Raw genomic sequence first — 15,959 nt, 5'->3', positions numbered from 1 at the left:
ATGTTTTGCTCCTTTTCTTTTTTTGAGTCACTTCCCACATTTGCCAACTATAACTTTCCTTGACCTCAGAATCTCAATATGGTGGAGGTTTGCACTATACTAAGTGCTCTCATACTGTTAATGTTTTCCAGTCATTCCGAAATAAACAATAAAATTGTGCTCTCAACTTGGACCAAATCTTGCTTCATTCAATGGAATGAAGCATTGCATCATCACTGGAGTCAATGTAGTTCCTCCCTTTTCTCATCCCACTCACACTTAGTCAAAATTACTTTTTGAAAAATGCACATATAGAGTAGTAGTTTCTTTGGCTTTTCGAGGGACATTTCCAAAGTCAAAGGAAAGAAAAAGCCAACACAATTGAAAAAGCCTGAATTGCTTCAATTTCTAGTCATTCTTGGACTGAATATGATTATATTTGGAAACACATGTGTCTTCTTTCACGTTGTTTTCATATCAAACCTTCTCTGAAAACGTGGGCCGTCTGCCTGAGTTCTTAAGCTCTGTAGGGTCGGATTAGCAGAACGAGAGTAGCTGCATTTTCAAAGCATATAATTTGTTTGTCACTCTTTTAAAAAGCTTCGTCCAAAACGATTTACTGTAGGCCCTAAACCCTCCCCATCCTTCAAGGGACAAAATGAATGTGAACCTTGTTTGGAAGGCGTCAGTATCTGAGGCTTTCCATGTGCCTCATCGGTGTTGCAGCTGTCTATTCAGTCGGAGAGAGTGAGCTGTGTTACCACAAAGTAGACCATGACTTGAGGATATCTTTGGACATAGTGGCAGATGCATTTTCTAGTTTCACCTCATACGTCAAACATAGAGACAAGACCATTAGGGCCGAGAATGACAGCGGTGGTCGCATTTACTCAGTCGCATAAGTATGGTTGTGTCCTGTTCTGTCTTGTTTGTTTTTTGTTTGTTTGTTTTTTTAGGGCTTCCCAAAACTGTTGCACTTAACCTTTTGGTATCTATTGCGCGTGTCAAAAATCAGGGCTCAACGGGCTTCGGACATAGACAACAATAATTCCATGACCTTTTGTAGAATACTTTGGAGGAATCTTATTGTATCTGATAGACTGAAAAAAAATGATTCCACAAGATAGCTGATATTGGGGTCAGGATTTAGTGAGGTGATATTTTTACCTGTGGTTGTTTGCATGATTGTTTGCCAGCCGCATATCTTCCAATCTAAATTCTAATTACCTTTGTGGACAGATAATGGCATGGGCCAAGAAAGAAAGCAACACATCTTGGTGGCACATATGCAATGTTTCATATTAATAATAATAATAATAAATAATCGCTGCTGGCTATAGCTTTCTAGTTGTTAGGCTCTTTTTTTTTTTAAAGGGGAGGTCGAGTCAAAAATGTTCTTCACAAAATGTTCTATGTGCCCACAGTGGTCTAAACACGGTATTCTGATTAATATTGCGTTTGTGGAAACAATCCTCAAATCACGGTTCACCTGTTTTCTCGATTTGGTCATCTAACGTTTGCAAGCTGAATACTTAAGTATTGTGATGTAATTTTCAGTCAACAAGTGGCAGTACAAGACAAAATGTCCACCATCCCCCAATTCCCCCGACATGGATACAAATCTTTCTGCTTAATTCAAATTCCAGAAATGCAATATTAATCAGAATAAACTACTATTATGTAGTTAAAATTGTTTTTATTTTTTTTTTCACGATTTCAAGTGTGTGTGCCAATCTTTTGTTTCTTGTTTTCTGTCTTCCTCCAGAGGTCATCAGCCAGTGGCAAAGCGAGCCAAAAGAACGTGTCATCTCACTTGTTCTTACCCATTTGCCACTTCTCAAACCGGGCAATGTAGAAGCCAAGGTCGAGTATATGCGCCTACTACCGCGCATCCTTGCCCACACTATTGAACATGGCCGCCACCTGGAAGAGTCCCGCCAACTCTTATCCTATGCCCTCATCCACCCTGCCACCTCCCTGGAGGACCGTGCTGCTTTGGCCCTATGGCTCAACCACCTGGAGGAGAGGGCCGCTGCCACGGGAGACTCACTCGAAAGGCCTTCACCTGCTGGCCCGCATCACCACCAGTCAACTCCACCGTCAACCCTTACATCATCGGGTTCCTCCACCAACAGTTCTTCTTCGGGCAACCTATATGCTTTGCATCACCACCAGCGCTATGGCTCAGACGATCGCCTCAATGGGTGGCAAAGCAGCAGAGATTCGGGGCTTGGGAGAGGCTGGCAGCAGCAGGGCTGTGAGAATGGACACCTGCCTCTCTACCCATCATCTTCCGTACCAGCAACTATCAACACATTAGGAACTGGTGGAGGTGGCAATGCCAGTAAGTGTACTGTCCTCTATTCGTTGCCATTTGAACTCTCTGTCTTGGTTCTGATGAGCATTTCTTGTCTGTTAATGTAGATTATATATTGAGTGCAAAAAATATATTTTGCTCACCATTCTTTGCACATTGACGTTATCACTAATAGTCAACTGTGAATGAATATTATCTTCTCTTTGCCAGAGTGAAGGCTTTGCTTCAACACACAAAAACTGAAAAACAATAAAATAATTTGAGATAACATACGATAACCTTTAACCTAACATAACGCATAATCTGTGGAATCTTGGATGATGAGACATGGCCCACTTGTGGCATATTCACTACTCTAGTCTACAATGGCGAAATATGTGATTCAGTTTGAAATATATTCCCTCTTTGTAGCTAGACAATATTTCAAGATTGCAGTGGCCACAAACACTGCAACAGATTGGATTTTGGATACCCAGAAAATGTAAACAGCAACAACCCAAATTATTTGCATACAGGGTCATCATCTTGCATTGGTTTTCCATTGATTGTTTGATAAAATCTCATGCTCCCACACCTGCCCTAGTTTTCTCAGTATATGGGGAAAAAAGACATTAGCTTTCCTAGCACCTTTGCATCGTGAATAGCATGGCAAGTGAATGACACTCTGTGTACCTGTGGATGAAATAGCTAAAATCGACGCAAGCAAGTACGTACAGCTCTGGGTACAGTCGGACCTGCCTTTCATTATATCCATACTTTCCTCTTTATTTTCGCTCATGTCATCATTCTTAAGCAACCTGCGTCTTCCTTGACTGGCACTCAATATTCTCATGGTTTACAAATGTGGTACAGTACAACATTTTGTATGGGGAGCCTCAGAACCCAATATAGTTGTATGTTCACATACAGCAAATGTCCATCTATCAAATCACCCAATGTGCGGGGGTGAGTAAGTGTCCAACTATCATTTTATAAAGAAAATAGAAAGGATTTTATCACACACATTAAGCTGGAGTCTCTATCCTTTAGCAGCACACAGGTGATTGTAGCCTGCTATGCAGTTCTTTTATCTTAACTGCATTACACACGTTCTTCACATCAGGTTTGAGTTCACACATATAGAAAAAGAAAAAGCTCTCAGATCTCAAGCTATGCCTGTAAAATGTTGCCCATGCTCAAAAATTGAAGCATTGTGACAAAATGTCGGCAAGTTTTTCTTTTTCTTTTAAAATGGCTTACCTTAACTAGAATCACGAGTCGCATTGCTGCAATCCTGGCGGATTAATGTGCCTTTTGAATCGTTGTTGTTGTTGTGCAAAGCAAAAGTTAGTTGCTTAAGGCCGCAGGCAATTTTGGAGCATATCCTTTTATAGATACTTAAGGTTGTTTGGATTCAGTGGTCAAAAAAATGATTCACATTTTATTCAGTGCCATACCAGTTGCACTTTTTTGGAAATTTTTTTTAATTGTGCCACAAGTTTAGTTTTGCCTACCAGTCTGACACTAGAAGCACATGCGAGATCATCTGTCATCCCTTTGCATTTAAGTCAAACTTTATTGTAAGGCAACTACAGCGACAACACAGTGAGAAGGCTGGCCTTTTGAAACTAAGCATAACTAAAGTCAGAGCAGGGTATTTCCAGACAAGAATGCAAGCGCTCTCTGTTTTTTTCTTGCTGGGACATGAAAGAAACAGCTGAGGGTTTATAAATAAAGACATATTTAAAACCCTGCTGGCAGCACCAAGAAATATCATCTTATATTTTTGACTGCTTGCAGCCTTAGACCTATACATATAATCTCAAGGTTTCAGAACTGATGAGCCAGAGGTTTCACAGCACAGCATTAAAGAACAAAATGAGTAGAAATGTTGAAAAACACCGTTGCCAAACTAGTAGAATTGTGTATAAGTTCTATTTTATTGACAATAATCAATTTGTGAGCCATAAGTTTCTTGTACAAGCATTATTAGAAGTTTTCATTCTTTGGCACTGAGAAAGTAACAATAAGCAAGTCGTAAACTCCAGCGGTTCTGATCATTCTTACGAGTGCTCGAATATTATTATCCTGTCACATCGTCATGTGTGCTATTGATGGGATCATCCACTTGACCCCAGCTCATAGTTTGAGCTCTCGCCCAAGCCGCAGCAGGGGATGCCATACATCCTTTCCCTTGTAAGGCATCCTTTGTGGCAGACTGTATTTAGGGTAAATGGCTAATATTTAGGGACTGGAACATGTAATGTTAGCTGAGCACCTATTTTAAACGGGGCTCGTGAAGTACTATACATAGCGGCAACAGTAAGAAGACCACATATAGGATGGGAAACGAGACAGGAGTGTTGGAAGCAGCTCACCCCGTCCGTCACAGATATCAATGCTTTGGCTTTCCATCAATTCATCCAGCCTACCAGCCTTCACAACCTGGCGGAACATTTTGGAGTGCTCCTCATGCAATACTTGATCCGATGGATCATGTAATGATTTGGATGTTGATTTATTTCTTATGTAATAAAAAAACTGGAGCAGAGCCATTAGTTTAGAATGAAATCTCCCGTGAAATCTATGCTTTCTTTCAACATTGTGTTGTTTGTCAATTAATACAAAAAAGATGTAAGTGTCCAAGAGTAGTAGTTTAAGATGTTTATGCATGTAAGGCAGTCACTCCTCCATCCGTCATTATTGCAGGCCGGCCCAGTCTGTTGTCGTCAGCGACAACCAATCAACGTAAAGAATGTACTTAATACATCACATCCACATGCACGAAAAAAACAAAACACAAAACAAGAGACACACACGCACACACACACACACAGCGTGTTAATAGGTGACCTTTTGAGTTGAGTGCAGTTTAGTTCAGTTTAGTTCATGAGCTGATAAATGGGTGGGGGTGTCTCAGGCATTCGGGCGCTTGTGTTGAAGTACTATGAGTAAATTGAACCAACACTGGAAGTACTACATAGTTTTTAGTTTTGGTCACAATTTCTTTGAACACAGGAGTAAATCTTGTGTGTCTTATGTCTCACAGTCCTAACGAGTGGAAGTGGCAACCAGCCACATAGTCCTCTGAAGCGCTCCGTGTCTCTAACTCCACCAATGAGTGGCTCAAGCAACCATGCCATCGGTCCTGTCTGGCTGTCCCAGGAAGATCTCCGTAGTAATAGAGGCCCAGCCCCCGATCATGCACCCCTCTCCCCTCAAAGCAGCATTGCCTCCTCAGGCAGCGGCGGAAGTGAACATCTGGAAGAGGCCAGTTTGGGAGGAGCTTTAAGCCTACATCGCAGTTCCTTCCATGACGAGGGCAGCGGCATGAGGGGTGAGTCGGAAGGGTCTTATTATTTGTCAAACAAAACTCGTCATCTTTGTAAAGGCAGAATTTTTGTTACAGCTTGATACGTTTTAGTGCTGCGCAATATGACCAAAATTTCATACCTTGATATTTTTGCCATTTTTTTTCAGTGAAAACTAAGCTTTGTTTTTTTTTTTTTATTTGTTTTTTTAAGAAAAAATAAATATCAGTCCAGAAGGATGTGAAACGTGTAGTTCTTTTTTATTCGAATTTATTGACAGCCATCAACATTGACAAAGTCAGCAAAAAATTGAAACCAATTACATTTAAACTGGACCACAACTGTGCTTTAATGATAACAATTTTAAAGTTTGTGCATATGTGAGCTGCATCACGTGTGTTGTTCTGTACCAATTTGTCCATGCATGGCTCTAGTAGGGATAAGGGGTAATATATATTTGACCACTCACCCTCGTACATGATGATGATTGTGTATGCATTGATGCATTACATGGCGATGTGACTAGTGGACTCCCAGCAATATGAACCATGCCATCCTCCCCATACAATATGTTGCTTTGCATGAGTTTTAAATTTTTTTTTAATCCACAAAAAGACACTTACAGTCACTGAAGATGCAGGTTGCTACAGAAATAAGATGTGGGCAATAATCAAGTGTGGATATAATAAAAGGCAATGCTCACAAACATTCAATTGAATGGATAAAAAGTTCATACTATATTGTTATGCTGATTATTTCAACAGAAAAATGTAAAATCAGCAACCGTATACTCATTGAAATATTGAGTTAAAGCCATTGCAGAAAGTATTTCATGTGTTTCGCCCCTTTACGGTGACTTTTAACCTGCATTTCCTTCATACATACTGCATCCTTGTTTAGTTTTGTTCCAGGATGATTCACTGCACCTGACAGGATGTCTTTAATATACACAGGGTCCAACAAAATCTCAAGACTGTGTAGGTGGTGTCTATTTGTTACCTGAGGTCAGAAGGTTTGGTCTCCAAAAAAATACACAGCTAAAAATTGGCTCAGTAGGGAGAAATTATTTTTGAAAAGCTCTGATTCAAATCATTAGCACCTTTGGACAGTGCTCAAATGTGTAATATGGAGAAGGCACCGTTCTGTTTTTTATTCTCGAGTGACACAATTGGCTATTCAATATGTGTCAGAGTATCGTAAATAGGACAAAAAAATGCACGGAATCAGACATCCTCAGATCGGAATCAGGCCTTTTCTTCTAAATCTATTATGTATCAAATATCGAAACAAGTGCAGCAAGAACACACTGCTTGTATATAATATACTACATTCATGCAAGCTTGTTGTCATTAAAATACTCCCCCACTGGTGACATATATATATATATACACTCCCTGTCTGCCAAATCACACTAAAAGATGGTCAAAATATGCTTCATCAAAGGTGTGTCCATATTCAGACTGATTGAAATGAAATGGGGAGAAGTCCATTTCCCTAATTGTAACCAGAAATGTTGACGTGACTCAAAGGTTTGCGTTTTTTTTCGTGGGGAAACACTCCTCTATCTCGTTCAACTCAAAAAGAAAATATTTGATCATTGTACTGAATCTGGCCAGCGGTTGTTACTTTGGATATCTGTCTTGGTCCACAGTATGTCAGCTATAAATGATTCAATACATTGATCAGATACGCCAACTTCTTCACTCCTCATTCTCCACAGCTGCTTCTTTTTGACTGTCCTGGCTGGTGTTGGAGGCTGGCTTATTGTCCTACATTGCTTTTATTTCACCATGCTGTGGGTGTCCATTTGTGCTTGTGCATGCTGGTGCCTGAGACGTAATAATAAGGTATTGATTGCAGGCTGTTGTTGAGCTGTTGTTGAGTGACTACAGACCTCAATGCAATTTTTTTTCCCGTTATTCTCCTCAAATCTTGACTCAAAAATCACGCATACGGGACACTACTTGTGACACGTATATTGCCGAAGCCCACTTGAAATTAAAGTGATATTTTTCAGTGTGGACATTTTCGGTACATGATTGTAATTGACAATGGATTCCCATACAAAAACACAAATACACAGTAAATACCAACTTTCTTAAAAAAATACTTGTTTTACTCTTGTATTCATTTAACATTTATTCTAAAATGCAGGTATTTAGAGTATGTGTGTGTCCCCTAGATGTTCCTGCATGGCTGAAGAGTCTCCGTCTCCATAAGTATGCAGCGCTGTTTTCTACTATGACCTATGATGAAATGATGTCGCTTACTGAAGAACAACTGGAGGCACAGGTAAACATTGACCATTGCTTATAATTGTATTGCTAGTGTCAATACTTTTGGCGTTGAGTCAAACTTGACTTTTAAAACATGCTGTTCATTACATTTTTGGTTGCTTTGTTTAACCTTACACATTCTTGACCCGTATTCAAAAGGTTAATATGTTTTGATGCTTGTTTGTTGTTTCTACAGAAAGTCACCAAAGGAGCAAGACACAAGATTGTAATTAGCATTCAAAAGTTAAAAGAGAGACAAAACCTGCTGCGCAGTTTAGAAAAGGTCAGTTAACAGATTTTTTTTTTCTTTACACATTTCATAATGATGTGGCGTAAGACGAAGCATCGACCGAAGTGGGTTTTTGTCTGTCACTGAAATCATCGCTAACCAGGCCATTACCGACCTTCTCAGTCCATCATTAAATGGACTCCCGTTTCGCTGACGACTGACGAAAACCCGCGCCACGTGTCTCACATATTTTTTCACGGGGGTGAATGTACATCGTTGCTTCGAGCGGACTCCGTTGACGACGGGCTCATCTCATTCCTAGGTACTAGGTTCCTAGCTCCTTGCACCTCTGTTTAGTGTATACATTCTAGCACCTGCCACCAGAAATTCCACTGAGGAGGGAGAACGTAGAAATGGTTTTGGGCAATGAGACGGTGGCTCCTCAATGTCGAGATTTGATGACCACAAATGTTTCAAATGACTTAAATAAAGTCAAATATCAACACTTTAGCATTGCGGATGCCCTTCCGCTCGTATTACCTTCAATCGGTTGCCAAGACAACGTAACAGAAGTCTAAAATCTTTGAGTCTAATTTTTTTATGTATGTGTATTTATTTGCACGTAAACGATTATGATTTTCTGTTAAATCTTGTTGAAATTATTTATTTTTGACAATATTTTGTCAACAATTACTTCCAGTTTGTTTCATGTTTGCTGGAGGTAGAGAGAGAGAGAGAGAGAGAGATTTCAGTTTATGTATCTACTACTGAGTTTCAAGGCACATTTTGTTTATTTATTGAATGTTTGAGTCAAGGAGATGATTGCAAATATTGATTGTGAATACAATGGAACATCGTTTTAGTTTCCATGGTACCGGCCGTGGTTCTTTTGCGGAATAGATACATTATTTGTGCTGCGAATGCGTGTGACGTTGTGAATGGTAGAAGAAGATGATCTGTCCTAAAATAGCGATGACGAACTGTAATTTAGCAATGACAGAAGGATGCTTAATATAACAATGATGGAGTGACGACTGACCAGCTTTGATTCACTTGTAATAATGACGGACTGATGATAATGGCCCGGCCACTGGCGAACGCCGAATGACGGACTGATCTCTCCTAATAAGGCAACCGTTTTGCTGATTAAGTTTATCAGGTCCAAGTGTGGACACAAAGAAATTATCGTATACCAGTGAATTAACCAGTGACAGTAAAATAACATCTCATCATGTTTTGTTGAAGTGATCTCTTCCCTTTGTGTCTCTTGCCACCACCAGGATGTATTAGAGGGCAGTAATCTGCGTGTACCACTGCAAGAACTTCATCAGATGATCATGACGCCTATCAAGACTTTCAGTGGTGGCGAGGACGCTTCCTTGAACACAGATTCCAAAAGCTCGGCACCTGGGTCCCACCTCACTGGAGGAGGTGGAGAGGCTGAGGCAAGCTCAAGTGTCATTGCAGAGGGCGATCTACCAAGCCAGTTCATTCGTGTTATGGGCAAAGGTGAGGTGACCACGTGGCTGTTGATCTAAATCAACATTGAGTATTTATCATCATCCAAAAAAGTTTAGAATTTTCTATCTTTATCTCAGTTTGCACTCAGCTGCTGGTTTCAAGGTCAGATGAGGACAACATCAGCTCCTACCTGCAGCTCATTGACAAGTGTCTTATACATGAGGTATGGTCTACCTTTAAAATAAACACATTAATATCAAATAAGATTATAGTACACAAACATCCAGCACTCTTTGATTTTTTTTTTCATTGTCGGTATTGAGCATACAAAAATTTAGTGAATGGCATCTACCATAGATAATGGAGGTCGTTGCTTAACCAAACAAACACAGCACTCCTGATTCTCTAGCTAAGTGGTTCTCAAATTGGGGTATGCATACCCCTGGGGGTACTTGAAGAAACGCCAGGGTGTGCGCAAGATTTCCAATAAAGCAAACCAACATGCAAAAACCCTTTTTAAATAATTATTGAATTAATCAAATGTTTCAGGGCAACAGAAGTTCAGAACACAAATGTTATATTCAGTAGGTGATTCAATTTCATTATTTTAAAAACCCAGACTCTTCCCATATGAATGGCTCGACCCAACTTGTCACATGCCATCTCTCCTTACCTGCCAATCACTTGAAGACGCAAACAATGGAGTTGTGGTTGAAGCTTAAGACTTCTGGAAAAACTCAGACAAAAGTGCAAAAGAAGGCCAAACCTCAGTCAGCGAAATTCCGGTCGTATATTAAAGATTATGTTTTATTTGGATTTAAGCCCACAAGTTGCAGATCTCTTCTGTGATCCAAAAGAGGACCAATATGAATTAAGTTTGGAAGGTTCTAAAGTTTAATAAATCAGACACTGATGGCATGCTTTAAGTCTTATCTTATTATTTTTCCCCAAAATGCTTTGTGCTGGTTATGGGGTACTTGGCTGAAAAAGTATTTCACAGGGGGTACATCACTGAAAAAAGGTTGAGAACCACTGCTTTGGGTAACTATAATAGATTCATGCACTTAGAGGAATGCAAATGTCATATAGCTATAGTTTAATTAAGAGTACTTTTGGTCAATGACAACATGCAAGTGCTCTGTCAGTTGTTTAGAATGATACAGCTAATAATAGCTCACTTTCTCTTTCAACACCCGAGTCATGCACTCTACTAAACTCTGTTGTTGTCCCTTGACCATCAGTCCTTTAGTGAAACTCAGAAGAAGAGGCTGTTGTCATGGAAACAGCAGGTCCAGAGGCTGTTCAGATCCATTCCGAGAAAAACGCTCCTTGACATTGCAGGTTACCGAACACAGAGGAGGTATGTATTGTGTATACAGTACGGTGGTTGCGTTTTGCAACGAACCCTGTACATGGACCATGACATGTTATTTTTTCTGTAGCAGTCGTGGATTCGGTCAGTCCAATTCCCTCCCCACCACAAGCTGTGTTGGGAGTAGTGTTATGGCACGAAGAAGCCTTCGGCAGTTCCAGATGCCCTCTAGGAGCTTACCGGGTGCAAGGCTCGGCCTGCTCAGCAGCAGTGGCCTGCTGGGACCGACACCTCGCAATAGCAGCAGCACACCCACAGGCCCCAAGCAGGGAAGACAGGTGAGTCATGCCAACTGGAAAAGGACAAACAAAAGCTGGTGCTTGGTGCTAATGCTAACAGGTAGCTGCTAGCCAGTAGTAGCCACTAACGCCCCGAGACTTATGTCGTGTCATACAATGACGGCGTAATTAATTAGCGGTTTGTTAGCATCCTAAATTAGTGACTGAATATGGTTTCGTTGTGTTGATGCAAGCTGAAAGGTTGAAAACGGAAGCCATTACGCCACCACGAGGGCCAACACCAAAGTAAAAGTCTACTAAGATTATTGCAATGCAATCGATGACTAAATGTTTTGTGTTCAGCTTTATTTTGAAGTCGGCTATTGCGCAGGAGGCATGTTCGTTTAGCATATTTGCAGCGTCCTTGACATGTCTGTGTTGGGACAAGAGACAGAAAAAAAAACCCTTGATCATAAATTTGAGGTCTTGTTTCATGTCTAGTTGCCAAAATGCTCCCATATATACAAATTACATGATCCATGTTGGGTTTCAACTTCTTCTACTGCTGCTATTCTCGTGATTGAGGACTCATCATATTGCCTTAAAGTTATCATGCACATTTTTTTTCAGCAGCCATTCCATGGATCGTGCCCTGCCCGATCCGTGGTGCTTGATCTGTACGGCTCATGGGTCAAAGATGATCCGTAACTTGCCCCACTCGTCATGAGTCCATCATAGAGAGAAGCCTGTCACTTTTCAAAATAAGATGTTTTTTTAGCGTCAAATAACAAACAAATCAGACGTACTGCATTTTTTTTTTATATATATCTGTGTGACCTTTGGTCCGGGTCGTGGCCCGGTGGTTGGGGACCCCTGATTTACAACATTTAATGAAAGATGGTGAACGTGGTGAATGAAATCAATGAGAGCAGATACTTTCCTCATGACTTAGCCATTTAAAATGTTTTTTTTTCCATATTGCATGAATACAGACAAAGCAAAAGGGTGTAATTGCTGGCGTCTGACGAATGAAATGAGGTGGATGGAACTTTAGGGAAGTCACCCCACATACCACAAACCTTGCGTCAGTGCCGAACGTTGAAACAGGAGGAGCTATGGAGCTGTTTCAGGCTCATCCTGGCACACTGGTTTGGGCTGACCTATTTCACTGGAAACCAAGTTCTCTTTTTCTCTCACACATACTCATCTCATACAATGGGAGGAAATACCTCAGTCTCAGTTCCTTTTCCCATACCTCCTTATGTGTCTGTATTGTAGATGTGTAGAGAGGAAACCACGGAGAGATTTGTGAGTCATAGTTTGGCAGAGGTGTTTGTGAGGGAGGGGCAAAGACAGAGAGAGGGAGAGAGAGATAGTATTTACGTTTGTGTATGAGAGAAAGAAAGAGCGAGAACAGTGCATTGGCATTTCCTGTTTTTCCTTGGCCTGCGGCACTGGAGGGCCATGAGGGGGGTTGGAGTGGGAGCAAGGGGAGGGGCAAGTTATAGTGCTGGAGGTATGATAGGCAGGTTACAGTGAGGAATTTGTGTGGCTTGCATCGGAAACTGTCAAATGTCTATAGGTTGGATGTCCCCACAGGAGTCTTTTGCTATCTATCTATCTATATATATATATTTTTATATATACTTGTAGTAAACTTGTGTGTTTTGACATTAAATTAACCTGCTACTTTTATTTTTCTGCTTAAAGACTACCTGTATGTAACTGCAAAGAATTTTGCCAAAGGCTTGCATATTCTTTGTTAAGAATATCAGCTGGTCTACATAGTCTGGCAGCAAGGCACTTCTCTGCAGCAATTTGCTGAGCAGGAGAAGGTTTCAAATAGAATTTTGGGAAAATTACGGCAACAACCTTTTTGGTCTATGCCACTACCTTCCACAGCTGTTTACTCATGACTGGTTTGTTGCTGTTTGTGATGCGATGACGACGGCTGAGACGCCTCGACAAATAGTCATGTTCTCATTATAGTTCACTCTGCATTTGCAAAGGCTATACACGGCAACCATTATGTCAAGATGATCCCCATTTTTGCCAAATCCAAAGTTTTTCCATTGAAACGAACGCATTGCTTTATCTTAAAAAAGACTTCTGGAGACTCCGCAACCCACTCCTCCTGGGCAGGAGCTGTTCATCCCTCCGTGTCCAAACTTCAAGTGAACCATGCTTTGGGAAGCTTCCACTGACTAATTTACCACACCCCAGAATCCCAACTATTGTCAGAAGTTAACTACTTTAAAATTGTCTTTGATACCAAGTGATAATGTGTATATTGGCTTGATACATACAAGCTGGTTCATCTAGAACCATTTTTTTCTCTTCAACAAGTTGATTAAATGGTGTTGTTTCTTTTTTTTTTTTTTTCTTTAGGGTCTTTGGTTTGCCAATCCTGGAGGCAGCAACAGTATGCCGAGTCGAACTCACAGCTCTGTGCAACGGACCCGCTCCCTGCCAGTTCATACTACACCGCAAACTATGGTCATGTTCCAACAAGCTGGTAGGAAAAAAAAAATCATACACACGCACATGAGCTTTTACTTTGTGTCCTCTGAGGGGTTAAGACATCCAAAAATTGCCTTTTCAGTTTGATCACAATCAAGGCAACTTGCAGGTGCCTGTTTTTTTTTGTTTTTTTCTCGTAATGTATCGCAGGTCGGTCACCTGCGTGCACATTCCCTGCAGGCTCAGACCTTACTTAAAGAAATATTTGATTTATCCCTGGTGGAAAATTGTATTGTCTGACTGCATATCAGTTATTGTTTACATTGTATTAGAGTCATCAAGAAAAAAGACTCAAACACGCTACCTTGTGTCTCCTCACCAGGCATCAGATTTTATTTTTTTACCCTGGGCAGCACAATATGACGAGCGTGCTGCCCCTTATGCACTCCCTATTGGGTGACCTAACAAGACATGGGTTGGAAGTAGTGTCACAGTAAACGCATTTATCGTTCAGCGCAGTATGGATTTCTTTAGCTTTTTTTCCCCCCCAAATTATTTTTAAGGTACAAAAGGACAATTTGTATTCATGGTAAAATTACGCTCAGAGCCTGCCGTCAGTCGTAGAGAGTAAAATGACTGTTATTATAAATAATTTGACTCACTTAAAAATAAAAAGTAGTCCTCCAAATAATTCCTTGAGTAAGTGTATCCATGCAATTGGTAAAAAGCTAATCAAGTTCAATCAAGTAAGTGCTGATTTCTTATTATTTTTTTCTAATAATGATCAAAATGGCAAAAATGTAATTATAGCCAACATTGGGTCAAAACATCATATCTTTAAAATCATCACTTTTTGGGAGATTAAAAAAAATGTCACGTTTGTTCAACCTTTGCATTGTATCATCAAAGTGAACAACCATTTTCAACACTTTAGATTGATTAATTTGTGAAGTTAATAGCACCCTCAAATGTGGACTGACCAATAGTATAGAAAAAAATTATATTTACCAAATTGTGACATAGGAAACTTTGGCACAACACCAGAGATATGAATATGCAAATTTAAATATTGTATATGTTGCATGGAGGATATTTTAATGCAGCAATACAACTGAAAAATAATGTTTTATGAGATAACATGAATGTGCTCAAATCCAGATTCAATACATTTTCTCCCTTTCTTTCTTTGTTTTCTAACATGAAACAGCACAATAATCACGATCATTTATTTAAAATAAACATGATAATATATGGACATCAATGCTGTCGCAAACTCTTGCTACTGACTTTAATAACACTATGACGTCCTGAAATAAGGTTCAATCACCAATTAAGGGCACCAAAAAAATTACTTAATAATCGCTGACAATGTACAAAGTATGCACTTTGTACAATGGAACAATGACTGTGTACATAGTATTTATTTAGTATATCCAGAGCCTGCTGCCAGTGTTTAGCAATAGCTCCAGAGCTAGAAGGCGCTAATAGCTCAAGCGCTCCTTATAGGCTGGCGACATCGTCGGATAATGTGTCACAGGTAGTAGTCGACGTAAATGACGCGGCGCACTTTGATGCTGACAGCCTGACGCAGTTGCTGTTCTAACTGATCACTTTTTTTTAACAAACCGGGCAAGCTCACTCAAGTGTTTTGTTTAGGCTGACCTCACTTCATCTCATAGACCCAAATTTATTGGGAGACATTTATCTAAATTCTCACTAATGTTTCCAAAGAGGAAAATAGTGTATTGCTATGCACCATTTGAATTTATGTCTAAAATGTTGATTATCTAAAAATTAAAACCAGTTGGCCATTTTTTATTATGTGAAAATGTGTTTTTTGTCTTCTTTATCTTATCCAAGCAAAGAAAAAAAAACTGCTCTACCAACTGGCCACAGCAACCAGCAAGACCAACATGCTGTTGTTGCCCTGTTGGTAGCTGGTGACACCAGCAAGACTCCAGCTGCTCACCAGCTATGACCAGTTCCTGGCCGTGCTAGGCGGCTGCGGCTCACTTTATTGAGCCGGTTGCCCAGTGACCAAAGTTTTTCTTTTCTGCAGCACAAAAACACAACAAAACTGACTGTAACATGAGGAAGCTTCCGCTGTGTTACATGCACCACAGCAGCAATTGACAGAAAGCTGGGACTTCTTCCACACTTTCTCAACTGCCAGGATATCAGAGGGTGTGAGTGGAGAACGTATGTGAGAGGAAGAAAATGAGGCAGGGAAGGGAAAGCATGAAAGTCCCACAATGGGGCTCTTTGTGCAGTAAGGACAAGTCTCTGGCCCACTTCCCTGCCTTCTCTCTCTCTCCCTGACCTGCTCTCTTTCTTGACTGTCTCGTCTCTCACTCTTT

The 15,959-nt window shown here is 40.4% G+C and overlaps 1 protein-coding gene across 4 annotated transcripts in view; it reads left to right on the top strand.

Annotated features, from left to right (window-relative positions):
• Positions 1–15,959, top strand: part of samd4a (sterile alpha motif domain containing 4A) — a 44,985-nt gene that overhangs the window by 16,823 nt on the left and 12,203 nt on the right. Inside the window, exons 3-11 of one of the 4 annotated variants that reach the window (XM_088295948.1) lie at positions 1,745–2,323; positions 5,325–5,612; positions 7,769–7,878; positions 8,059–8,145; positions 9,372–9,600; positions 9,690–9,775; positions 10,794–10,912; positions 10,998–11,202; positions 13,531–13,657. In XM_088295948.1, coding sequence (XP_088152074.1) covers positions 1,745–2,323; positions 5,325–5,612; positions 7,769–7,878; positions 8,059–8,145; positions 9,372–9,600; positions 9,690–9,775; positions 10,794–10,912; positions 10,998–11,202; positions 13,531–13,657 — 1,830 coding nt within the window. Of the gene's footprint in view, positions 1–1,744; positions 2,324–5,324; positions 5,613–7,768; positions 7,879–8,058; positions 8,146–9,371; positions 9,601–9,689; positions 9,776–10,793; positions 10,913–10,994; positions 11,203–13,530; positions 13,658–15,959 lie in introns of all 4 variants that reach the window. The other 3 variants (XM_088295947.1, XM_088295950.1, XM_088295949.1) reach the window with 3 other exon arrangements.

Source organism: Idiotropiscis lumnitzeri, chromosome 5, assembly GCF_059441095.1.
Source record: "Idiotropiscis lumnitzeri isolate Australia: NSW breed Sydney's pygmy pipehorse chromosome 5, RoL_Ilum_1.0, whole genome shotgun sequence".
Classification (NCBI taxonomy): Eukaryota; Metazoa; Chordata; class Actinopteri; order Syngnathiformes; family Syngnathidae; genus Idiotropiscis; species Idiotropiscis lumnitzeri.
The sequence above is the reverse complement of the archived record's forward strand: the minus strand, read 5'-3'. Positions and strand labels throughout refer to the sequence as shown.